The sequence below is a fragment of the Salmo salar genome, chromosome ssa20 (genome assembly GCF_905237065.1).
Source record: "Salmo salar chromosome ssa20, Ssal_v3.1, whole genome shotgun sequence".
NCBI classification, from domain to species: Eukaryota; Metazoa; Chordata; class Actinopteri; order Salmoniformes; family Salmonidae; genus Salmo; species Salmo salar.
The window spans coordinates 94,674,316-94,701,694 of record NC_059461.1 but is presented as its reverse complement, the minus strand read 5'-3'; the positions used below and the strand labels follow the sequence as shown (position 1 = coordinate 94,701,694).

Below are 27,379 nucleotides of genomic sequence, written 5' to 3'. Positions count from 1 at the left end.
ATTTTGGGCCCTCAGTGTTCTGTCTTTGACCTCTGTGATCCTCCTCTGCTACTGGGCTATTTCAGTACAACAGCGTGGGAACCTCCATCCCTTCACATAATGGGATGTAGACGAGACACATCAAACTGATGACAGGAAACAGGCTGGTTAGTATAGACTGATGACAGGAAACAGGCTGGTTAGTATAGACTGATGACAGGAAACAGGAAGGTTAGTATAGACTGATGACAGGAAACAGGCTGGTTAGTATAGACTGATGACAGGAAACAGGCTGGTTAGTATAGACTGATGACAGGAAACAGGCAGGTTAGTATAGACTGATGACAGGAAACAGGCTGGTTAGTATAGACTGATGACAGGAAACAGGCTGGTTAGTATAGACTGATGACAGGAAACAGGAAGGTTAGTATAGACTGATGACAGGAAACAGGCTGGTTAGTATAGACTGATGACAGGAAACAGGCTGGTTAGTATAGACTGATGACAGGAAACAGCCAATATAGAGCCCTGAAATTCTATAGAGCCCCTGGTTTCTTTTTTATTATTCCCCTCTAATCATGGCCTGATTTAGACCTGGGATAAAAGGTGAGTGCAATTAATGATCAGGTAAAAGAGAAAACCAGCAGTACTCTGAACCTGGTACAGTAAGAGTTTAACAGAAAACAATTAGTACTCTGAACCTGGTAGAGTAAGAGTTTAACAGAAAACCATCAGCAGTGGGGACCGGGTAGGGTAAGAGTTTAACAGAAAATCCTCAGAACTCCGGACCTGGTAGGGTAAGAGTTTAACAGAAAACCAGCAGTACTCTGAACCTGGTACAGTAAGAGTTTAACAGAAAACCATCAGTACTCCGGACCTGGTAGGGTCCTGTTAAACTCTTACCCTACCAGGTCCCCACTGCTGATGGTTTTCTGTTAAACTCTTACCCTACCAGGTCCGGAGTACTGATGGTTTTCTGTTAAACTCTTACCCTACCAGGTCCGGAGTACTGATGGTTTTCTGTTAAACTCTTACCCTACCAGGTCCGGAGTACTGATGGTTTTCTGTTAAACTCTTACCCTACCAGGTCCGGAGTACTGATGGTTTTCTGTTAAACTCTTACCCTACCAGGTCCGGAGTACTGATGGTTTTCTGTTAAACTCTTACCCTACCAGGTCCGGAGTACTGATGGTTTTCTGTTAAACTCTTACCCTACCAGGTCCGGATACTGATGGTTTTCTGTTAAACTCTTACCCTACCAGGTCCGGAGTACTGATGGTTTTCTGTTAAACTCTTACTCTACCAGGTCAGGAGTACTGATGGTTTTCTGTTAAACTCTTACCCTACCAGGTCCGGAGTACTGATGGTTTTCTGTTAAACTCTTACCCTACCAGGTCCGGATACTGATGGTTTTCTGTTAAACTCTTACCCTACCAGGTCCGGAGTTCTGATGGTGTCATTTCCGGTCACAATTTGCAGACTTTATGGTTTTTACTTTCTAATTACTGTTTATATTTTTATTTTTCCCCTCACTCAACTTTTTTTTCATTCAACTTTTTCACTCCGGACGTTTTATCTGGACATGGTTCATCAGGACTTCAAACAGCCGAAGCTAAGTAGTAACATTAACATGATGCCTTTTAATTGCAGTCGCTGTACTCATAATATACAGGAGAACGATCGCCTTACAGCGAGGATAGCTGTGCTGCAAGCCCAGCTTCAGACGCAATCGTTAGGCAAGGGTCATTTCAGTGTAGGAAAGGATGAAACAGTGTCTGTGACACCAGTAAGTACAGATTGTAGTACAAATCCCCTCGCATGGTCCCCGCAGCCGGACAACTTTCTCATGGCTTCTGGAGGGAAGTGCTGTAGGAATGGTCAACTGGTGTCGCTCATTCACCCGACAGAAACTTTCAACCGGTTGTCCCCATTAAGCAGCGAGTCAGAGTCAGAGGCCGAGCCTTCTCTGGTCTCTACTCCTCCCGTTACGGGGTCTGAGACGCCGAAGCCTCCCACCATTAGCCCTGACAAATTGAAAACCCTAGTCATTGGCGACTCCATTACCTGCAGTATTAGACTTAAAACTAATCATCCAGCGATCATACACTGTTTACCAGGGGGCAGGGCTACCAACGTTAAGGCTAATCTAAAGACGGTGCTGGCTAAAGCTAAAACTGGCGAGTGTAGAGAGTATAGAGATATTGTTATCCACGTCGGTACCAACGATGTTAGGATGAAACAGTCAGAGGTCACCAAGCGCAACATAGCTTCAGCGTGTAAATCAGCTAGAAAGATGTGTCGGCATCGATTAATTGTCTCTGGCCCCCTCCCAGTTAGGGGGAGTGATGAGCTCTACAGCAGAGTCCCACAACTCAATCGCTGGTTGAAAACTGTTTTCTGCCCCTCTCAAAAGATAGAATTTGTAGATAATTGGCACTCTTTCTGGGACTCACCCACAAACAGGACCAAGCCTGGCCTGTTGAGGAGTGACGGACTCCATCCTAGCTGGAGGGGTGCTCTCATCTTATCTACGAACATAGACAGGGCTCTAACTCCTCTAGCTCCACAATGAAATAGGGTGCAGGCCAGGCAGCAGGCTGTTAGCCAGCCTGCCAGCTTAGTGGAGTCTGCCACTAGCACAGTCAGCGTAGTCAGCTCAGCTTTCCCCATTGAGACAGTGTCTGTGCCTCGACCTAGGTTGGGCAAAACTAAACATGGCGGTGTTCGCCTTAGCAATCTCACTAGTATAAAGACCTCCTCCATTCCTGTCATTATTGAAAGATATTGTGATACCTCACATCTCAAAATAGGGTTACTTAATGTTAGATCCCTCACTTCCAAGGCAGTTATAGTCAATGAACTAATCACTGATCATAATCTGGATGTGATTGGCCTGACTGAAACATGGCTTAAGCCTGATGAATTTACTGTGTTAAATGAGGCCTCACCTCCTGGTTACACTAGTGACCATATCCCCCTTTACCCTCCTGTTGTCGTGTCCCGTGTATATATATATATATTTACATATTTTTCTTCGCATTATCTTTTTACATTTTTTCTTCTAAAACTCAACCTCAAAGCACTCTCCTGCAACCCGCCTCACCAATTTAAAAAATAAAGTATTATTTACCTCAAATTCGAAATCCACAACAGAAGCTAGCCAGAGGTTAGCCATTTTCACTGGCTAACGTTGGAGTTCAGCTAGCCACGGTTAGCTGTCCTCAGCTACCCATTAGCTCGAAAAGCTATCGCCAGTTTTTGTACAGCGCGACTCAGACCAGAGCACACCGGACCTATTCTCTCTCCTTTCCCCGATTTCTACCGCAGGCTCTGGACATTTACACCTGGATCTTGCAGCTAACTAGCTGCTACCTGAGTGATTATTGGCAACGTCGGTCCCGGAATTAACACACATTATCCCGGAGCTAGCCAGCTGAAGAGTTCCGTCAGCCACTCGCGGGCTTTTCCTGAGCTAGCCAGCTGAAGTGTCCCCTGGGCTACAATTCACCTATCCTGACCCGCTTTACTGCCGATGCGGAGCCCCATCGGGCCTTCACGACTGGACCACCGACGTTATCTGCCCGAGGGAGTTATCCAACTGGCCCCTCCGTCGCGACGTAACCTGATCGCCCATCTGCGGCCCACTAATCGTTAATCGTTAGCTGTCTTATCGGCTGCGATCTGAATAGGTCTATCGGACACTTTTCTTGGGCCACTATAACTAACTATTTTGCCAACTTGGACTGGTCCCCCCTTCCACACGGAACCCCACTAACCCACAGATGGAAACGCACGAGGTGGCTAAAAACAGACCTCCCTCCATCTTCCACCAGCTTGCTACCTATGGCCCGGCTAGATGTCTGAATCTCACTTGTCCCTTTGATCACTCGGCTAAGCATGCCTCTCCTCAATGTCAATATGCAATTTCCATTGCTGTTCTGGTTAGTGTTTATTGGCTTATTTCACTGTAGAGCCTCTAGCCCTGCTCATTATACCTTATCCAACCTCTCAGTTCCTCCACCCACACATGCTATGACATCTTCTGGTTTCAATGATGTTTCTAGAGACAATATCTCTCTCATCATCACTAAATGCCTAGGTTTACCTCCACTGTATTCACATCCTACCATACCTTTGTCTGTATATTATACCTTGAAGCTATTTTATCGCCCCCAGAAACCTGCTCCTTTTTCTCTCTATTCTGGATGTCACAGACGACCAATTCTTATAGCTTTTAGCCGTACCCTCATACTCATTCTTCTCTGCTCCTCTGGGGATGTAGAGGTGAATCCAGGCCCTGCAGTGCCTGGCTCCACTCCTACTCCCCAGGCGCTCTCTTTTGATGACTTCTGTAACCGTAATAGCCTTGGTTTCATGCATGTTAACATTAGAAGCCTCCTCCCTAAGTTTGTTTTATTCGCTTTAGCACACTCTGCCAACCCGGATGTCCTAGCCGTGTCTGAATCCTGGCTTAGGAAGTCCACCAAAAACTCTGAAATCTTCATCCCTAACTACAACGTTTTCAGACGAGATAGAACGACCAAAGGGGGCGGTGTTGCAATCTACTGCAGAGATAGCCTGCAGAGCTCTGTCCTGCTATCCAGGTCTGTACCCAAACAATTTGAACTTCTACTTTTAAAAATCCACCTCTCCAAAAACAAGTCTCTCACCGTCGCCGCCTGCTATAGACCCCCCTCGGCCCCTAGCTGTGCTCTGGACACCATATGTGAACTGATTGCCCCCCATCTATCTTCAGAGCTCGTGCTACTAGGTGACCTAAACTGGAACATGCTTAACACCCCAGCCATCCTACAATCTAAGCTTGATGCCCTCAATCTCACACAAATTATTAATGAACCCACCAGGTACAACCCCAAAGCCGCAAACACTGGCATCCTCATAGATATCATCCTAACCAACGTGCCCTCTAAATACACCTCTGCTGTTTTCAACCAAGATCTCAGCGATCACTGCCTCATTGCCTGCACCCGTAATGGTTCAGAGGTCAAACGACCTCCACTCGTGACTGTCAAACGCTCCCTGAAACATTTCAACGAGCAAGCCTTTCTAATCGACCTGGCCCTGGTATCCTGGAAAGATATTGACCTCATCCCGTCAGTAGAGGATGCCTGGTTATTTTTTTTAAAATGCCTTCCTCACCATCTTAAATAAGCATGCCCCTTTCAAGAAATTTAGAACCAGGAACAGATATAGCCCTTGGTTCTCCCCAGACCTGACTGCCCTTAACCAACACAAAAATATCCTGTGGCGTTCTGCTTTAGCATCGAACTGCCCCCGCGATATGCAACTTTTCAGAGAAGTTAGAAACCAATACACACAGGCAGTTAGAAACGCCAAGGCTAGCTTTTTCAAACAGAAATTTGCTTCCTGCAACTCAAACTCTAAAAAGTTCTGGGACCCTGTAAAGTCCATGGAGAATAAGAACACCTCCTCCCAGCTGCCCACTGCACTGAGGATAGGAAACTCTGTCACCACCGATAAGCCCACTATAATTGAGAATTTCAATAAGCATTTTTCTATGGCTGGCCATGCTTTCCACCTAACTACCCCTACTGCATTCAACAGCACTGACCCCCCACAGCTACTCGCCCAAGCCTCCCCCATTTCTCCTTCTCCCAAATCCATTCAGCTGATGTCCTGAAAGAGCTGCAAAATCTGGACCCCTACAAATCAGCTGGGCTTGACAATCTGGACCCTTTCTTTCTAAAATTATCTGCCGAAATTATTGCAACCCCTATTACTAGCCTGTTCAACCTCTCTTTCGTGTCGTCTGAGATTCCCATAGACTGGAAAGCAGCTGCTGTCATCCCCCTCTTCAAAGGAGGTGACACTCTTGACCCAAATTGCTACAGACCTATTTCCATGCTACCCTGCCTTTCTAAGGTCTTCGAAAGCCAAGTCAACAAACAGATTACCGACCATTTCGAATCCCACCGCACCCTCTCCGCTATGCAATCTGGTTTCAGAGCTGGTCATGGGTGCAACTCAGCCACGCTCAAGGTCCTAAACGACATCGTAACCGCCATCGATAAGAAACAATACTGTGCTGCCGTATTCATTGATCTGGCCAAAGCTTTTGACTCTGTTAATCACCACATCCTCATCGGCAGACTCAGTAGCCTTGGTTTCTCAAACGATTGCATCGCCTGGTTCACCAACTACTTCTCTGATAGAGTTCAGTGTGTCAAATCGGAGGGCCTGCTGTCCGGACCTCTGGCAGTCTCTATGGGGGTACCACAGGGTTCAATTCTTGGGCCAACTCTTTTCTCTGTATACATCAATGATGTCGCTCTTGCTGCTGGTGAATCTCTGATCCACCTCTACGCAGACGACACCATTCTGTATACTTCTGGCCCTTCTTTGGACACTGTGTTAACAACCCTCCAGACGAGCTTCAATGCCATACAACTCTCCTTCCGTGGTCTCCAACTGCTCCTAAATACAAGTAAAACTAAATGCATGCTCTTCAACCGATCGCTGCCTGCACCTGCCCGCCTGTCCAGCATCACTTCTCTGGACAGTTCTGACTTAGAATTTGTGGATAACTACAAATACCTAGGTGTCTGGTTGGACTGTAAACTCTCCTTCCAGACTCACATCAATCATCTCCAATCCAAAGTTAAATCTAGAATTGGCTTCCTATTTCGCAACAAAGCATCCTTCACTCATGCTGCCAAACATACCCTCGTAAAACTGACCATCCTACCAATCCTCGACTTCGGCGATGTCATCTACAAAATAGCCTCCAATACCCTACTCAACAAGCTGGATGCAGTCTATCACAGTGCCATCCGTTTTGTCACCAAAGCCCCATATACTACCCACCACTGCGACCTGTACGCTCTCGTTGGCTGGCCTTCGCTTCATAATCGTCGCCAAACACATTGGCTCCAGGTCATCTACAAGACCCTGCTAGGTAAAGTCCCCCCTTATCTCCGCTCACTGGTCACCATAGCAGCACCCACCTGTAGCACGCGCTCCAGCAGGTATATCTCTCTGGTCACCCCTAAAGCCAACTCCTCCTTTGGTCGTCTCTCCTTCCAGTTCTCTGCTGCCAATGACTGGAACGAACTACAAAAATCTCTGAAACTGGAAACACTTATCTCCCTCACTAGCTTTAAGCACCAGCTATCAGAGCAGCTCCCAGATCACTGCACCTGTACATAGCCCATCTATAATTTAGCCCAAACTACTACCTCTTCCCCTACTGTATTTATTTATTTTATTTATTTATTATTTTGCTCCTTTGCACCATATTATTTATATTTTAACTTTGAACTTTCTTCAAATTATAATTCTACCATTCCAGTGTTTTACTTGCTATACTTTATTTACTTTGCCACCATGGCCTTTTTTGCCTTTACCTCCCTTATCTCACATCATTTGCTCACATTGTATATAGTCTTATTTTTGTCTACTGTATCATTGATTGTATGTTGTTTTACTCCATGTGTAACTCTGTGTTTTTGTATGTTGTCGAACTGCTTCGCTTTATCTTGGCCAGGTCGCAATTGTAAATGAGAACTTGTTCTCAACTTGCCTACCTGGTTAAATAAAGGTGAAATAATAAAATAAATAAAACATCCCGCAAAGGCGGAGGTGTTGCTAACATTTACGATAGGAAATTTCAATTTACAAAAAACCCCAGACATTTTCGTCTTTTGAGCTTCTAGTCATGAAATCTATGCAGCCTACTCAATCACTTTTTATAGCTACTGTTTACAGGCCTCCTGGGCCATATACAGCGTTCCTCACAGAGTTCCCTGAATTCCTATCGGACCTTGTAGTCATAGCAGATAATATTAGCATAATAATATTTTTGGTGACTTTAATATTCACATGGAAAAGTCCACAGACCCACTCCAAAAGGCTTTCGGAGCCATCATCGACTCAGTGGGCTTTGTCCAACATGTCTCAGGACCTACTCACTGCCACAGTCATACTCTGGACCTAGTTTTGTCCCGTAGAATAAATGTTGTGAATCTTAATGTTTTTCCTCATAATCCTGGACTATCGGACCACCATTTTATTATGTTTGCAATCGCAACAAATAATCTGCTCAGACCCCAACCAAGGAGCATCAAAAGTTGTGCTATAAATTCTCAGACAACCCAAAGATTCCTTGATGCCCTTCCAGGCTCCCTCTGCCTACCCAAGGACGTCAGAGGACAAAAATCAGTTAACCACCTAACTGAGGAACTCAATTTAACCTTGCGCAATACCCTAGATGCAGTTGCACCCCTAAAAACGAAAAACATTTGTCATAAGAAACTAGTTCTCTGGTATACAGAAAATACCCGACCTCTGAAGCAAGCTTCCAGAAAATTGGAACGGAAATGGCGCCACAGCAAACTGGAAGTCTTCCGACTAGCTTGGAAAGACAGTACCGTGCAGTATCGAAGAGCCCTCACTGCTGCTCGATCATCCTATTTTTCCAACTTAATTGAGGAAAATAAGAACAATCCGAAATTTATTTTTGATACTGTCACAAAGCTAACTAAAAAGCAGCATTTCCCAAGAGAGGATGGCTTTCAGTTCAGCAGTAATAAATTCATGAACTTTGCTTTCTAAGATCATGATCATTAGAAAGCAAATTACGGACTCCTCTTTAAATCTGCGTATTCCTCCAAAGCTCAGTAGTCCTGAGTCTGCACAACTCTGCCAGGACCTAGGATCAAGGGAGACACTCAAGTGTTTTAGTACTATATCTCTTGACACAATGATGAAAATGATCATGGCCTCTAAACCTTCAAGCTGCATACTGGACCCTATTCCGACTAAACTACTGAAAGAGCTGCTTCCGGTGCTTGGCCCTCCTATGTTGAATATAATAAACGGCTCTCTATCCACCGGATGTGTACCAAACTCACTAAAAGTGGCAGTAATAAAGCCTCTCTTGAAAAAGCCAAACCTTGACCCAGATAATATAAAAAACTAGTGGCCTATATCGTATCTTCCATTCCTCTCAAATTTTTTTGAAAAAGCTGTTGTGCAGCAACTCACTGCCTTCCTGAAGACAAGCAATGTATACGAAATGCTTCAGTCTGGTTTTAGACCCCATCATAGCACTGAGACTGCACTTGTGAAGGTGGTAAATTACCTTTTAATGGCGTCAGACCGAGGCTTTGCATCTGTCCTCGTGCTCCTAGACCTTAGTGCTGCTTTGATAACATCGATCACCACATTCTTTTGGAGAGATTGGAAACCCAAATTGGTCTACACGGACAAGTTCTGGCCTGGTTTAGATCATATCTGTCGGAAAGTTAACAATTTGTCTCTGTGAATGGTTTGTCCTCTGACAAATCAACTGTAAATTTCGGTGTTCCTCAAGGTTCCGTTTTAGGGCCACTATTGTTTTCCCTATATATTTTACCTCTTGGGGATGTCAGTCGAAAACATAATGTTAACTTTCACTGCTATACAGATGACACACAGCTGTACATTTCAATGAAACATGGTGAAGCCCCAAAATTGCCCTCGCTAGAAGCCTGTCATTCAGACATAAGGAAGTGGATGGCTGCAAACGTTCTACTTTTAAACTCGGACAAAACAGAGATGCTTGTTCTAGGTCCCAAGAAACAAAGAGATCTTCTGTTGAATCTGACAATTAATCTTGATGGTTGTACAATCGTCTCAAATAAAACTGTGAAGGACCTCGGCGTTACTCTGGACCCTAATCTCTCTTTTGACGAATATTTCAAGACTGTTTCAAGGACAGCTTTTTCCATCTACGTAACATTGCAAAAATCAGAAACTTTCTGTCCAAAAATTATGCAGAAATTAATCCATGGTTTTGTTACTTCTAGGTTAGACTACTGCAATGCTCTACTTTCCGGCTACCCGGATAAAGCACTAAATAAACTTCAGTTAGTGCTAAATACAGCTGCTAGAATCCTGGCTAGAACCAAAAAATGTGATCATATTACTCCAGTGCTAGCCTCCCTACACTGGCTTTCTGTTAAGGCAAGGGCTGATTTCAAGGTTTTACTGCTAACCTACAAAGCATTACATGGGCTTGCTCCTACCTATCTTTCCGATTTGGTCCTGCCATACATACCTACATGTACGCTACGGTCACAAGACGCAGGCCTCCTTACTTTCCCTAGAATTTCTAAGCAAACAGCTGGAGGCAGGGCTTTCTCCTATAGAGCTCAATTTTTATGGAATGGTCTGCCTACCCATGTGAGAGACGCAGACTCGGTCTCAACCTTTAAGTCTTTATTGAAGACTCATCTCTTCAGTAGGTCCTATGATTGAGTGTAGTCTGGCCCAGGAGTGTGATGGTGAACAGAAAGGCACTGGAGCAATGAACCGCCCTTGCTGTCTCTGCCTGGCCGGTTCCCCTCTCTCCACTGGGATTCTCTGCCTCTAACCCTATTACAGGGGCTGAGTCACTGGCTTACTGGTGCTCTTCCATGCCGTCCCTAGGAGGGGTGCGTCACTTGAGTGGGTTGAGTCACTGACGTGGTCTTCCTGTCTGGGTTGGCGCCGTGGCGGAGATCTTTGTGGCTATACTTGGCCTTGTCTCAAGATGGTAAGTTGGTGGTTGGAGACATCCCTCTAGTGGTGTGGGGGCTGTGCTTTGGCAAAGTGGGTGGGGTTATATCCTACCTGTTTGGCCCTGTCCGTGGGTATTATCGGATGGGGCCACAGTGTCTCCTGACCCCTCCTGTCTCAGCCTCCAGTATTTATGCTGCAGTAGTTTATGTGTCGGGGGGCTAGGTTCAGTCTGTTATTTCTGGGATATTTCTCATTTACATTTTACATTTAAGTCATTTAGCAGACGCTCTTATCCAGAGCGACTTACAAATTGGTGCATTCACCTTATAATATCCAGTGGAACAACCACTTTACAATAGTGCATCTAAATCTTTTAAGGGGGGGTTAGAAGGATTACTTTATCCTATCCCAGGTATTCCTTAAAGAGGTGGGGTTTCAGGTGTCTCCGGAAGGTGGTGATTGACTCCGCTGTCCTGGCGTCGTGAGGGAGCTTGTTCCACCATTGGGGTGCCAGAGCAGCGAACAGTTTTGACTGGGCTGAGCGGGAACTGTGCTTCCTCAGAGGTAGGGAGGCGAGCAGGCCAGAGGTGGATGAACGCAGTGCCCTTGTTTGGGTGTAGGGCCTGATCAGAGCCTGAAGGTACGGAGGTGCCGTTCCCCTCACAGCTCCATAGGCGAGCACCATGGTCTTGTAGCGGATGCGAGCTTCGACTGGAAGCCAGTGGAGAGAGCGGAGGAGCGGGGTGACGTGAGAGAACTTGGGAAGGTTGAACACCAGACGGGCTGCGGCGTTCTGGATAAGTTGTAGGGGTTTAATGGCACAAGCAGGGAGCCCAGCCAACAACGAGTTGCAGTAATCCAGACGGGAGATGACAAGTGCCTGGATTAGGACCTGCGCCGCTTCCTGTGTGAGGCAGGGTTGTACTCTGCGAATGTTGTAGAGCATGAACCTACAGGATCGGGTCTCCTGTCTTATCCGGTGTCCTGTGTGAATTTAAGTATGCTCTCTCTAATTCTCGCTTTCGCTCTTTCTTTCTCTCTCTCGGAGGACCTGAGCCCTAGGACGATGCCTCAGGACTACCTGGCATGATGACTCCTTGTTATCCCCAGTCCACCTGCCCGTGCTGCTGCTCCAGTTTCAACTGTTCTGCCTGCGGCTATGGATCCCTGACCCGTTCACTGTGATGACTATTATTTGACCATGCTGGTCATTTATGAACATTTGAACATCTTGGCCATGTTCGGTTATAATCTCCACCCGGCACAGCCAGAAGAGGACTGGCCACCCCTCATAGCCTGGTTCCTTTCTAGGTTTCTTCCTAGGTTTTGGCCTTTCTAGGGAGTTTTTCCTAGCCACCCCTCATAGCCTGGTTCCTCTCTAGGTTTCTTCCTAGGTTCTGGCCTTTCTAGGGAGTTTTTCCTAGCCACCGTGCATCTACACCTGCATTGCTTGCTGTTTGGGGTTTTATGCTGGGTTTCTGTACAGCACTTTGATATATCAGCTGATGTAAGAAGGGCTATATAAATACATTTTATTTGATATGCAGGAGTTGTGTCTCATAATTCCACTGTCCAGCAGCCAAGGCAGGAAATTCATGAACTCCCTCAGAAAAAAGCGTCTACACATTATTTTTCCATGCTACTATTTAATTTGCAACAGTTGGGGGTTGTACAGACCTACTTGTCGGCCTCTACGACCTAGGTTCATGCCAATGATTTGTTTAGCATATAGTAACGTCGAATGAATAGAATGATTAGAATTAACAACTGGGTCACAACATGCGGGCCTGGAGGCCAAGTCATCTGATGCAGCACTCCATCACTCTCCTTCTTGGCAGCACTCCATCACTCTCCTTCTTGGCAGCACTCCATCACCCTCCTTCTTGGTCAAATAGCCCTAACACAGCCTGGAGGTGTGTTGGGTCATTGTCCTCTTGAAAAACAAATGATAGTCCCACTAAGCACAAACCAGATGTGATCACTGCGGAATGTTGTGGTAGCCAAGCTGGTTAAGTGCGCCTTCAATTCTAAATAAATCACTGACAGTGAACCACACACGTATAGATCATCCGTTATCCTGTTTGGGCTAGGGGGCAGTATTGAGAATTTTGGAAAAAATATGTGCCCATTTTTAACTGCCTCCTACACCAACTCAGAAGCTAGAATATGCATATTATTGTTCAGGTTTGGATAGAAAACACCCTAAAGTTTCTAAAACTGTTTGAATGGTGTCTGTGAGTATAACAGAACTCCTATGGCAGGCAAAAACCTGACAAGGTTTCATGCAGGAAGTGGCCTGTCTGACAAGGAGTCGTGCGTCTTGCATCTGTTTATTGAAGAGTAAGGATCTTAGCTGTAACGTGACAATTCCCAGGGCTCCAATAGGCTCTCAGAAGCCGGGAAAATCATGAAGGTTGACGAGGCAGCCTCAGGCTGAAACAGATTATCACCTTATTCAAGTGTCCCATTAGGTGACAATGGAATGAGGCGCGTGCGCGATTAGCCCCCGTGGAGTATTTTAATTCGGCTGTTTAGTTTATTGCAGATTCCCGGTCGGAATATTATCGCTTTTCTACGAGATAAATGGCATAAAAATTGGTTTTAAACAGCGGTTGACATGCTTCGAAGTACGGTAATGGAATATTTAGACATTTTTTGTCACGCCATGAGCCATGCGCACGACCGTGGATTACCATTCTGATAGTGTCTAGAACGCACGAACAAAACGACACTATTTGGATATAACAATGGATTATTTGGGACCAAACCTACATTTGTTATTGAAGTAGAAGTCCTGGGAGTGCATTCTGACGAAGAACAGGAAAGGTAAGAACATTTTTCTTATAGGAAATGTGATTATGGTGAAGGCTAATCTTGCCGGGTGTCTAAATAGCTAGCCGTGATGGCTGGGCTATGTACTTAGAATATTGCAAAATGTGCTTCATCCGAATAGCTATTTTAAAATCGGACATATCGAGTGCATAGAGGAGTAATGTATCTATAATTCTTAAAATAATTGTTATGCTTTTTGTGAACGTTTATCGTGAGTAATTTAGCAAACTGTTAATAAATTCCCCGGAAGTTTGCGGGGGGTATGCTTTTTCTGAACGTCACATGCTAATGTAAAAAGCAGTTTTTTGATATAAATATGAACTTGATTGAACAGACATGCATGTATTGTATAACATAATGTCCTAGGTGTGTCATCTGATGAAGATCATAAAAGGTTAGTGCTGCATTTAGCTGTGGTTTGGGTTTTTGGTGACATTATATGCTAGCTTGAAAAATGGGTGTCTGATTATTTCTGGCTGGGCACTCTCCTGACATAATCTAATGTTTTGCTTTCGTTGTAAAGCCTTTTTGAAATCGGACAGTGTGGTTAGATAAACGAGAGTCTTGTCTTTAAATAGGTGTAAAATAGTCATATGTTTGAGAAATTGAAGTAATAGTATTTCAAACGATTCAAAAATCGCGCCACTGGATTAGACTGGCTGTTACGTAGGTGGGACGAATTCGTCCCGCCTAGCCCATAGAGGTTATCCTACTCTGCGTCTCACAAAGACAGAGGTTGGAACCAAAAAACTCAAATTTGGACTCATCAGACCAAAGAACAGATTTGCCAGATCAACCAGCTTCACCTGGAATGCTTTTCCAACAGTCTTGAAGGAGTTCCCACATATGTTGAGCACTTGTTGGCAGCTTTTCCTTCACTCTGCGGTCCAACTCATCCCAAACCATCTCAATTGGTTTGAGGTCGGGTGATTGTGGAGGGCAGGTCATCTGATACAGCACTCCATCACTCTCCTTCTTGGTCAAATAGCCCTTACACAGCCTGGAGGTGTGTTGGGTCATTGTCCTGTTGAAAAATAAATTATAGTCCCACTAAGTGTAAACCCGATTGGATGGTGTATCGCTGCAGAATGCTGTGGGAGCCATGCTGGTTAAGTGTGCCTTGAATTCTAAATAAATCACTGACAGTGCCACCAGCAAAGAACCCCCACAAAATAACACCTCCTCCTCCATGCTTCACGGTGGGAACTACACATGCAGAGATCATCTGTTCACTTGCTCTGCGTCTCACAAAGACACGGCGGTTGGAACCCAAAATCTCAAATTTGGACTCATCAGACCAAAGGTCAGATTTCCACCATTCTAATGTCCATTGCTCGTGTTTCTTGGCCCAAGCAAGTCTCTTCTTCTTATTGGTGTCCTTTAGTAGTGGTTTCTTTGCAGCAATTCTACCATGAAGGCCTGATTCACACAGTCTCCTCTGAACAGTTGATGTTGAGATGTGTCTGTTACTTGAACTCTGTGAAGAATTTATTCGGGCTGCAATTTCTGAGGCTGGTAACTCTAATGAGCTTATCCTTTGCAGCAGAGGTAACTCTGGGTCTTCCTTTCCTGTGGCAGTCCTCATGAGAGCCAGTTTCATCTGTCATGATGTTGGCCTGTGGGTAATGTTTATGACCCCCCCCATAAATACCTTTCTCCCTTCCCGCTCTCTCTGACTCTACTGAAGCCTTTGTTAAACATAGAGAGTCTGGGAACATCAAACAAGTGGGGGGAAAGGAACCATATTTCGGAAATAGAACCAGTTGAAAATATGCGTTGGTACTTAATGAATATGATGTCTCTTCGGTTGTCATCTGAGACATTAAGACTGATGACAGGACGACATAAACTGTACCTGGGAAAGTCTACACATTCTAGTTATCAGATTCACATGGAATTGTTGTGCAAATTAAATGTTTGAATATGAAACTATTTGTGATAAGATTAAATGTAATTTTAGCTTCCAAATGAGAGAATTGGGTTTTCATAAGGTTAGAGCCCTGCTCAATCAATGAAACACACCCTTCTCTCCCTCCACTATATAAGCCCTTGACGAAAATGTAACCTGTTCCGAGGACGATAGGACGAAGGTCCATACGTTAAAAAGGACTAACATGTCAACTACAGAACTAAGCCAACCTCAGCGTGAGCTTTGGTTGTGAATGGTATGAACTTTGAACTCTTATTCACTAAAGAAGTGAGATTTCCTAGCCGTTGAGTTAGCAACAGCAGCTGTAAACGTTGGGCTAGGAAAGGACGGACGATGTATCCAGTCTAACACATAACGACGATACTACGACGCATCTAATTTACCACCAGAGACATTCTTCCAAGGACAGGAAGATCTCTGTTGGCCAACACGGCCAGCATCTACGACCAACCTACCGAAGCGCAGCTCAGAGTAAATATTTATTGCATTTTCCTTTTACAAATGGGCGGAAATTTACAATGCATAAGATACTATATTTACGATAGCACAGCTTCTCCCTTTGTTCCTTAGCCCAACCCCCTCTCTTTGTGTAATAAGCCATCATACAGGTTCCGTCCACCAGGGATGTTTTTTGTATAACATAATTTGCATTCTGTGTATATGTAATTCTGTGTGATTAGTTAGGTATTTAGTAAATAAATAATTAAACCCAATTTTGTATTGCTGATTCAACTTGTTGAAGATAACCAAGAATTTAGAACTTTCAGATGAGACTGAAATAAGGTGACGATTAATATTAATATTGACTGCTATTGATGTAAAATATTACTAGGTCTTTCAGAGTTTATTCGGAAGATAACAGCTCTATAAACACTCTTTCGTGGTGCCCCGACTTTCTAGTTAATTACATTTACATGATTAGCTCAATCAGGTAATATTAATTACAGAGAAAGGATTTTATAGAATAGCATGTCATATCACTTAATCCGGCATAGCCAAAGACACGACAGATCTTAGCGCTTGATAGTTTTTGCAACTGCAATTGAAGAAACTTTCAAAGTTCTTGAAATGTTCCTTATGGAGTAATGATGGACTGCCATTTCTCTTTGTTTATTTGAGCTGTTCTTGCCACAATATGGACTTGGTCTTTTACCAAATAGGGCTATATTCTGTATACCACCCCTACCTTGTCACAACACAACTTTGGCTCAAATGCATTGAGAAGGAAAGAAATTCCACAAATGAACTTTTAACAAGACACACCTGTTAATTGAAATGCAATCTAGGTGACTACCTCATGAAGCTGGTTGAGAGAACAGGGACAAAGTGGAGTCGCAATTCAACGGCTCAGACACAAGACGTATGTGGCAGGGTCTACAGGAAATCACGGATTACAAAAAGAAAACCAGCCACATCATGGACACCGACGTCACGCTTCCAAAACAAACACCTTCTTTGTCTGCTTTGAGGATAATACAGTGCCACCGTCGCGGCCCGCTAACAAGGACTGCGCCCACCCCCCTCTCCTTCTCCGTGGCCGACGTGAGTAAAACATTTAAATGTGTTAACCCTCGCAAGCAGGCTGGCCCAGACGGCATCCCTAGCCTCGTCCTCAGAGAATGTGCAGACCAGCTGGCTAGTGTGTTTATGGACATATTCAATCGCTCCCTATCCCAGTCTGCTGTTCCCACATGCTTCAAGAGGGCCATCATTGTTCCTGTACCCAAGAAGGCAAAGGTAACTGAACTAAATGACTATCGCCCCATAGCACTCACTTCAGTCATCATGAAGTGCTTTGAAAGACTAGTCAAGGATCATATCACCTCCATCTTACGGGCCACCGTAGACCCACTTCAGTTTGCATACTGCCCCAACAGGTCCACAAACGATGCAATCGCCATCACACTGCACACTGCCCTATCCCATCTGGACAAGAGGAATACCTATGTAAGAATGCTGTTCATTGACTACAGCTCAGCATTCAACACCATAGTACTCTCCAAGCTCACCATCAAGCTGGAGGCCCTGGGCCTCAACCCCGCCCTATGCAATTGGGTCCTGGACTTTCTGATGGGCCGCTCCCAGGTGGTGAAGGTAGGAAACAACACCTCCACCTCGCTCACCCTCAACACTGGGGACCGACAAGGGTGCGTTCTCAGCCCTCTCCTGTACTCTCTGTTCATCCACAACTGCGTGGCCGTGCATGCCTCCAATTCATTTACATTAACATTTAAGTCATTTAGCAGACGCTCTTATCCAGAGCGACTTACAAATTGGTGCATTCACCTTATAATATCCAGTGGAACAACCACTTTACAATAGTGCATCTAAATCTAATTCAATCATCAAGTTTGCAGACGACACAAAAGTAGTGGGCTTGATTACCAACAACGATGAGACACTCAGAATGTGGTGTCAACCTCTCACTCAACATCAACAAAACAAAAGGAGATGATCGTGGACTTCAGGAAATTGCAGAGGGAGCACCCCCCTATCCACATCGAAGGGACAGCAGTGGAGAAAGTGGAAAGTTTTAAATTCCTCGGTGTACTTATCAACAACAAACTGAAATGGTCCACCCACACAGACAGTGTGGTGAAGAAGGCGCAACAGCGCCTTTTCATCCTCAGGAGGCTGAAAAAATGTAGCTTGTCACCTAAAACAATTGAGAGCATCCTGCCGGGCTGTATCACAGCCTGGCACGGCAACTGCTCCGCCTTCAACCGCAAGGCTCTCTAGAGGTCGGTGCGGTCTGCACAACGCACCACCTACACCACCCGATGTCAAAAAAGATCATCAAGGACAACAACCACCCGAGCCACCGCCTGTTCACCCCACTGCCATCCAGAAGGTGAGGTCAGTACAGGTGCATCAAAGCTGAGAAACCAGAGAGACTGAAGAACAGCTTCTATCTCAAGGCCATCAGACTGCTAAACAGCCATCCCTAACACAGAGAGGCTGCTGTCAACATACAGACTAAAATCACTGGCCACTTTAATAAATGGATCACTAGTCACTATAAATAATGCCACTTTAATAATGTTTACATATCTTACATTACTCATATCACATGTATATACTGTATTACATACCATCTATTGCATCTTGCCTATGCCGCTCGGCCATCGCTCATCCATATATTTATATGTACATATTTTAATTCACCTCTTTTAGATTTGTGTGTATTAGGTAGTTGTTGGGGAATTGTTGGGGAATTGTTAGATTACTTGTTAGATATTGCTGCACTGTCGGAAACCAGAAACACAAGCATTTCGCTACACTCGCATTAACATCTGCTAACCATGTGTATGTGACAAAAAAATATATATTTGATTTCGAGAATGCCAAGGGTGTGCAAAGCTGTCATCAAGGCAAAGGGTGGCTAAAATATATTTAGATTTGTTTAACAATTTTTTGGTGTTAGAATGACAATCACTAAGAAAGGGACGGGGCACCAACTCTTACAATTCCAACTATTGATTCCTGCAAGATACTAGTCTTTATTGTACAACAATACAACCTTTTTTGCCAAAGCAGTGATTCGGGATAATTTTTTTGGGGGGGCCTGCGTTACAGACGTCTATATTGGTCAGCTAATACTAGTAAATGTCCAGTACAGCACCCTCAGGTCCCCTACTTACTGCAGCTATGCCTTTTGGATATTTATTAAATCATTATTTATTGAAGTTGTTGTCTCTCATCATCATTGAATCTCTGCTAGCTAATAGCTAGGTACATGCCATTTGTTTAGCGTAGCAACGTCGAATGACTAGAATGATTAAAATTAACGACTGGGGTCAAAACATGAGAAAATAACTTAATGACCGGGAACTTCAGAATGCAAAAAACGAATTCACTGGTTACAATTATGTTTTTAATTATAACATGTCATTCATATGTTTTAGAAATATGTTGGCAACCGTTTTATAAAAAGCAATAATGCCCTCGAACCCAGGAATTATCTTGTGACGACTCCCTCCAAAGGCTGTTTCCCGGGCCTTGGCTTCGACTCGGGCAGCCGTTGTAGCAAGTTGTCACACGATAATTCTCGGGGTCTCAGGCATCATTGCTTAAATCTGAGAATGGCTCTAGGATTTTTTATAAATTTATGTGCAGCTTTAAAAAGTGCCTTTGATCTACTTTGATACATGCAGATTACTGGAATTGTTGTAGAGGTGAACCATTTGCTTCCTGTTATAGAGGTGAACCATTTGCTTCCTGTTATCGAGGTGAACCATTTGCTTCCTGTTATCGAGGTGAACCATTTGCTTCCTGTTATAGAGGTGAACCATTTGCTTCCTGTTATCGAGGTGAACCATTTGCTTCCTGTTATCGAGGTGAACCATTTGCTTCCTGTTATCGAGGTGAACCATTTGCTTCCTGTTATAGAGGTGAACCATTTGCTTACTGTTATAGAGGTGAACCATTTGCTTCCTGTTATAGAGGTGAACCATTTGCTTCCTGTTGAAGAGGTGAACCATTTGCTTCCTGTTATAGAGGTGAACCATTTGCTTCCTGTTATTGAGGTGAACCATTTGCTTCCTGTTATTGAGGTGAACCATTTGCTTCCTGTTATAGAGGTGAACCATTTGCTTCCAGTTATAGAGGTGAACCATTTGCTTCCTGTTATCTGATTGGTTACATTTTTGCCCTCAGAACAGCCTCAATTCATCAGGGCGTGGACTCTACAAGGTGTGGAAAGCGTTCCACAGGGATGTTGGCCCATGTTGACTCCAATGCTTCCCACAGTTGTGTCAAGCTGGTTGGATGTCCTTTGGGTGGTGGACCATTCTTGATACACACAGGAAACTGTTGAGTGTGGAAAAACCCAGCACCGTTGCAGTTTTTGACACAAACCGGTGCGCCTGGCACCTACTACCATACCCTGTTCAAAGGCACTTAAATATTTTGTCTTGCCCATTCACCCTCTGAATGGCACACATACACAATCCATGGCTCAATTGTCTCAAGGCTTAAAATCCTTCATTAATCTGTCTCCTCCCCTTCATCTACACTGGTTGAAGTGGATTTAACATCAATAAGGTGATCATAGCTTTAACCTGGATTCACCTGGTCAGTCATGGAAAGAGCGGGTGTTCTTAATGTTTTGTATACTCAGTGTATGTGAGAGCATGCATCTGTGTGTGTGTGTGTGTGTGTGTACGTGTGTGTGTCCGTGTGTGTGTGTGTGTGTGTGTGTGTGTGTGTGTGTGTGTGTGTGTGTGTGTGTGTGTACGTGTCCATGTGTGTGTGTTCGTGTGTGTGTGTGTGTGTGTGTGTGTGTGTGTGTGTGTGTGTGTGTGTGTGTGTGTGTGTGTGTGTGTGTGTGTGTGTATTATAATACATATTATGAACATAGTATATACAGTTTGTATATGACCTATGACCCAGGATATGATGAGTATCTCCATCCAGGTGAAGGGGGTGGTCTTCATCCTGAACAGCTGAGCGGGGTGGTCCTGTACGGTCATGTTAGGGAGCAGCTTGGTACCCTGGAAGCGATCCGCTGCATTCATCACCAGCAGGCCCAGGAAGATGGTGAAGGAAGCTGCATGGGCCACGAACTTCAGGAAGGGACCACGCATTATCTTCCCCAGCTGAGAAGAAGAAAGAAGATGAATAGTACCCCGATGGAACCCCAGAGACCAGGATGACAGCCCTAAGGTAGATGAATAGTACCCCGATGGAACCCCAGAGAGCAGGATGACAGCCTTAAGGTAGATGAATAGTACCCCGATGGAACCCCAGAGTGCAGGATGACAGCCTTAAGGTAGATGAATAGTACCCCGATGGAACCCCAGAGACCAGGATGACAGCCTTAAAGTAGATGAATAGTACCCCGATGGAACCGCTGGGAATCCCAGAGACCAGGATGACAGCCTTACGGTTTCGAGGGCAACATTCGGGCATATAAGTCTCTAGGGTTTCATCTCATCACAAAAGCATGATTCCAAATCACTTCCACTACAACTACAAGTATAAGCAGCGTAAGCTGACCTTGCTAGTCGGTGCCACCCAGTAGAGCACAGCCAGGACTGGAAGTCCAACAGCTACACCCAGAACTACCAGAAACTTGACAACGTTGGTCTGCTGTCTCAGTCCAGACAGGTTCTCGTACCAGATAGACATGAGCTGCTGCTGACAGTTTGGATGGGCGATGAACTACGATGGAGGGATGAGAAAAGAAAGATAAGTAGAGATTGCGAAGGGATGAAAGTGTGTGTCTCTCAATGACATATTAAAAAGTAAAACCTCATATGACCCCCTTAACATGTAAACCATTGCTTTTCTGTGTCCTATCGTGGCAGTGAAAAGCATCATTGCTCATCCAGAAATTTGTTGATCCACAACAACACCAACAGTATGTCTGCCGATAACAATTACCTTCTTCAGGTCATATTTTATTGCGAGCTTTAGTCTTATAAAGCTTGGTCTTCCATGTGGCTCATAGTTTTCACTGGCATCAACGTCCCCATTCAAGATGGCCTCCACCTCCTCCGTGTTACGGCACAGGTCCAGCAGTCCGACCACAAAGTCTTCACATTGCACGGACAGTTCCTTGTAATCTTTCTGTTAACGGAAGAAAGAAACATTTAATGAAAGAAAGTGGTTAAAGGAGAGAACCTTTTCAACAAATGTCTACTTAAAAGTGTACTGAGCTCCAAGTGAAACCAGAACTTACGGATCCATACTGTTAGTTCTCAAAGGTCTGAGGGGAAAACAATGACCCTGCATGAAATGTACTTTCTCACACTTAGCCACCAGTCACACCCTATAGGCTATAGCCCTTCCGATCAGAAAACCATCATCATCAGCAAAACATGAGAATAGAAAAGGTTCAAATCAAAACCTCTTCAGGAGTGATTGGCAGAAAATTCCACATAAACAACTAAAACTAACACGGAGGTTAAGAATGCTGTCTTAAAGGGACAAGTGACACGACAAACAGAACTGTCCTTTTGAAACAACCGCCATCTGTTCGAAGTGGGAGATTTTGCAGCATTTGGGCAGCCAGTATGAGAGAAATCAGCTTGTAATGAATGTACAGCGCATTCGGAAAATATTCAGACCCCTTGACCACCCCACAACTTTTATTTAACTAGGCAAGTCAGTTAAGAACAAATTCTCATTTACAATGACGGCCTACCCCGGCCAAACCCGAGGCCAATTGTGCACCACCCTATGGGACTACCAATCACGGCCGGATGTGATACAGCCTGGATTTGAACCAGGGACTGTAGTGACGCTTCTTGAACTGAGATGCAGTGCCTTAGACCGCTGCGCCACTCAGGAGTCCAGCCTTATTCTAAAATTGATTAAATAAATACAAATCCTCACCAATCTACACACAATACCCCATAATGACAAAGTGAAAACAGGTTTGTAGAAATTGTTTCAGATTTCTAAAAAAACAAAAAACAGAAATACCTTATTTACATCAGTATTCAGACTCTTTGCTATGAGACTCGGAATTGAGCTCAGGTGCATCCTGTTTCCATTGATCATCCTTGAGATGTTTCTATAAATTGATTGGAGTCCACCTGTGGTAAATTCAATTGATTTGACCTGATTTGGAAAGGCACACCTGTCTATATAAGGTCCCAGAGTTGACAGCGCAGGTCAGAGAAAAACAAAGCCATGATGTTGAAGGAATTGTCAGAATAGCTCCAAGACAGGATTGTGTCGAGGCACAGATCTGGAGAAAGGTACCAACACATTTCTGCAGCATTGAAGGTCCCCAATAACACAGCGGCCTCCATCATTAAATGGAAGAAGTTTGGAACCACCAAGACTCTTCCAAGAGCTGGCCGCCCGGCCCAACTGAGTAATCAGGGGAGAAGGGCCTTGGTCTGGGAGGTGACTGAGAACCAGATGGTCACTCTAATAGAGCTCCAGAGTTCCTCTGTAGAGATGAGAGAACCTTCCAGAAGGACAACCATCTCTGCAGAACTCCACCAATCAGGCCTTTATGGTAGAGTGGCCAGATGGAAGCCACTCCTCAGTAAAAGGCACATGACAGCCCGCTTGGAGTTTGTCAAAAGGCACCTAAAGGACTCAGACAATGAGAAACAAGATTCTCTGGTCTGATGAAACCAAAATTGAACTCTTTGGCCTGAATGCCAAGCGTCACATCTGGAGGAAACCTGGCACCATCCCTATGGTGAAGCGCGGTGGTGGCAGCATCATGCTGTGAGGATGTTTTTCAGCGGGAGGGACTGGGAGACTAGTCAGGATCGAGGCAAAGATGAACAGAGCAAAGTACAGAGAGATCCTTGATGAAAACCTGCTCCAGAACGCTCAGGACCTCAGACTGGGGCGAAGGTTCAACTTCCCACAGGACTATGACCCTAAGCACACAGGCAAGACAATGCAGGAGTGGCTTCGGGACAAGTCTCTGAATGTCCTTGCTTGAGTGGCCCAGCCAGAGCCCGGACTTGAACCTGATTTAACATTTCAGGAGAGACCTGAAAATAGCTATGCAGTGACGCTCCCCATCCAACCTGACAAAGCTTGAGAAGATCTGTAGAGAAGAATGTGAGAAACTCCCCAAATACAGGTGTGCCAAGCTTGTAGCATCATACCCAAGAAGACTTGAAGCTGTAATCGCTGCCAAAGGTGCTTCAACAAAGTCTTGGGTCGGAATACTTATGTTAATGTGATATTTTCATTTTTATGTATTTGCAAACATTTCTTAAAACCGTTTTTTCTTTGTCATGGGGTATTGTGTGTAGATTGATTAGGGGGGGAAACATTTTTTTTTAATCAATTTTAGAATAAGGCTGAAACGTAACAAAATGTGGAAAAACTCAAGGGGTCTGACAACTTTTCGAATGCACTGTATCTGGAACAAGTACTGTACACCTACGTATAGTCAGAGGCCACAGACATGGTAAACACAGGTCACACCAGGTACACCCACATCCTCACAAATATTCATTATGTACAAACACAGCTTAGTTTCAGATACAAGTATTATTATTCATACAGTACTGCAGACATGTATCCCAAATGACACCTTATTCCCTATATAGTACACTACTTCCTGGTCAAAAGTAGTGCACTATACAGGAAATAGGGTGCCATTCGGGATGCTCTCCAGGTTTCTATAGCAACAGCTTAACGTATTACAGTACATTTTCCTGACCACACATTCAACAATCCGGTCACCTTTATTCTGCCTACCTGCCACATCCATTGCATTTTCCCTGTATCATGCTCATCAAAATAAACAACACCCTTCAGCAAAGACACTGAGTAAAGGGATCATGAATGATAATGGGTGATTGATTTCTCCATCCATTCTATTCAATGTATTTGTATTTATTATAGATCAGATCAATGTGGAGCTATATACAGGAAGTACCAGATCAATGTGGAGCTATATACAGGAAGTACCAGATCAATGTGGAGCTATATACAGGGAGTACCAGATCAATGTGGAGCTATATACAGGGAGTACCAGATCAATGTGGAGCTATATACAGGAATTACCAGATCATTTGTATTTATTATGGATCCCCATTAGTTCCTGCCAAGGCAGCAGCTACTCTTCCTGGGGTTTATTATGGATCTCCATTAGTTCCTGCCAAGGCAGCAGCTACTCTTCCTGGGGTTTATTATGGATCCCCATTAGTTCCTGCCAAGACAGCAGCTACTCTTCCTGGGGTTTATTATGGATCCCCATTAGTTCCTGCCAAGGCAGCAGCTACTCTTCCTGGGGTTTATTATGGATCCCCATTAGTTCCTGTCAAGGCAGCAGCTACTCTTCCTGGGGTTTATTATGGATCCCCATTAGTTCCTGCCAAGGCAGCAGCTACTTTTCTTAGGGTCCAGCAAAATTAAGTCAGTTATTCAGTTTTAATAACATTTCAACACATTTCACAACAGATTTCATAACACATTAAGTGTGTGCCCTCAGGCCCCTACCCCACTACCACATATCTACAACACAAAATCCATGTGTACGTGTGTGTATAGTGCGTATGTTATCATGTGTGTGTGTGTGTGTGTGTGTGTGTGTGTGTGTGTGTGTGTGTGTGTGTGTGTGTGTGTGTGTGTGTGTGTGTGTGTGTGTGTGTGTGTGTGTGTGTGTGTGTGTGTGTGTGTGTGTGTATGCATGTGTCTGTGCCTATGTTTGTGTTGCTTCACAGTCCCCACTGTTCCATAAGATGTATTTTTATCTGTACTGTTTGTAACTACGCTGGTAGGTTGACTGATAACCTGAACCAGGTTGCAGGCACTAGTTACAGTTTGAAGCTTTGTCTTGAGTGGGCAGCCTGATGAAAGCCAGTCAATATTTAAATCACCCAGAAAATATACTTCTCTGTTGATATCACATACATTATCAAGTATTTCACACATTATCCGGATACTGACAGTTAGCACTCCAGGTACAGGAAGGCATTACTGAAGAGCTCAGTGACTTTCAACGTGGCACCGTCATAGGATGCCACCTTTACAACAACACAGTTCGTCAAATGTCTGCCCTACTAGAGCTGCTCCGGTCAACTGTAAGTGCTGTTATTGTGAAGTAGAAACGTCTAGGAGAAACAACGGCTCATCCGCGAAGTGGTAGGGCACACAAGCTCACAGAACGGGACCTCGGTTGCAACACTCACTACCGACTTTCAATCTGCCTCTGGAAGCAACGTCAGCACAAGAACTGTTCGTCGGGAGCTTCATGAAATGGGTTTCCATGGCCGAGCAGCCGCACACAAGCCTAAGATCACCATGCTCAATGCCAAGCGTCGGCTGGAGTGGTGTAAAGCTCGCTGCCATAGGACTCTGGAGCAGTGGAAACGTGTTCTCTGGAGTGATGAATCACGCTTCACCATCTGGCAGTCCAACGGAAAAATCTGGGTTTGTCGGATGCCAGGAGAACGCTACCTGCCCAAAGTCATAGCGCCAAATGTAAAGTTTGGAGGAGAAGGAATGATGGTCTGGGGCTGTTTTTCATGGTTTGGGCCCCTTAATTCCAGTGAATGGAAATGTTAACGCTACAGCATACAATGACATTGTAGAAGATTCTGTTCTTCCAACTTTGTGGCAACAGTTTGGGGAAGGCCCTTTCCTGTTTCAGCATGACGATGTCATCATGCACAAAGTGAGGTCCATACAGAAATGTACGGTCGAGATCGGTGTGGAAGAACTTGACTGGCCTGCACAGAGCCCTGACCTCAACCCCATCAAACTACTTTGGGATGAATTGGAATGCCGACTGCAAGCCAGAAATCCCCACAGCAGTGTTCCAACATCTAGTGGAAAGCCATCCCAGAACAGTGGAGGCTGTTATAGCAGCAATGGAGGGACCAACTCCATATTAATGCCCATGATGTTTGACAGGCAGGTGTCCATATACTTTTGGTCATGTAGTGTATTACTCTAGACATACAGGAAAGCTGTTCCCATGGAGATATTACTCTAGACATACAGGAAAGCTGTTCCCATGGAGATATTACTCCAGACATACAGGAAAGCTGTTCCCATGGAGATATTACTCTAGACATACAGGAAAGCTGTTCCCATGGAGATATTACTCTAGACATACAGGAAAGCTGTTCCCATGGAGATATTACTCTAGACATACAGGAAAGCTGTTCCCATGGAGATATTACTCTAGACATACAGGAAAGCTGTTCCCATGGAGATATTACTCTAGACATACAGGAAAGCTGTTCCCATGGAGATATTACTCTAGACATACAGGAAAGCTGTTCCCATGGAGATATTACTCTAGACATACAGGAAAGCTGTTCCCATGGAGATATTACTCTAGACATACAGGAAAGTTGTTCCCATGGAGATATAGAACCACGTGCTCTCACCACTGGTGTCCCCCAGGGCTCTGTTCTAGGCCCTCTCCTATTCTCGCTATACACCAAGACACTTGGCTCTGTCATATCCTCACATGGTCTCTCCTATCATTGCTATGCAGACGACACACAATTAATCTTCTCCTTTCCCCCTTCTGATAACCAGGTGGCGAATCGCATCTCTGCATGTCTGGCAGACATATCAGTGTGGATGACGGATCACCACCTCAAGCTGAACCTCGGCAAGACGGAGCTGCTTTTCCTCCCGGGGAAGGACTGCCCGTTCCATGATCTCGCCATCACG

General features: G+C 44.7%; 1 protein-coding gene across 3 annotated transcripts in view; it reads right to left on the bottom strand.

Annotated features, from left to right (window-relative positions):
* Positions 1 to 27,379, bottom strand: part of trpc6b (transient receptor potential cation channel, subfamily C, member 6b) — a 52,504-nt gene that overhangs the window by 22,461 nt on the left and 2,664 nt on the right. For all 3 annotated transcript variants that reach the window (XM_014163712.2, XM_045704167.1, XM_045704168.1), the window contains exons 2-4: positions 21,647 to 21,832; positions 21,260 to 21,424; positions 20,643 to 20,859 (exon numbers count right to left, since the gene is read on the bottom strand). In XM_014163712.2, coding sequence (XP_014019187.2) covers positions 20,643 to 20,859; positions 21,260 to 21,424; positions 21,647 to 21,832 — 568 coding nt within the window. The remainder of the gene's footprint in view (positions 1 to 20,642; positions 20,860 to 21,259; positions 21,425 to 21,646; positions 21,833 to 27,379) is intronic.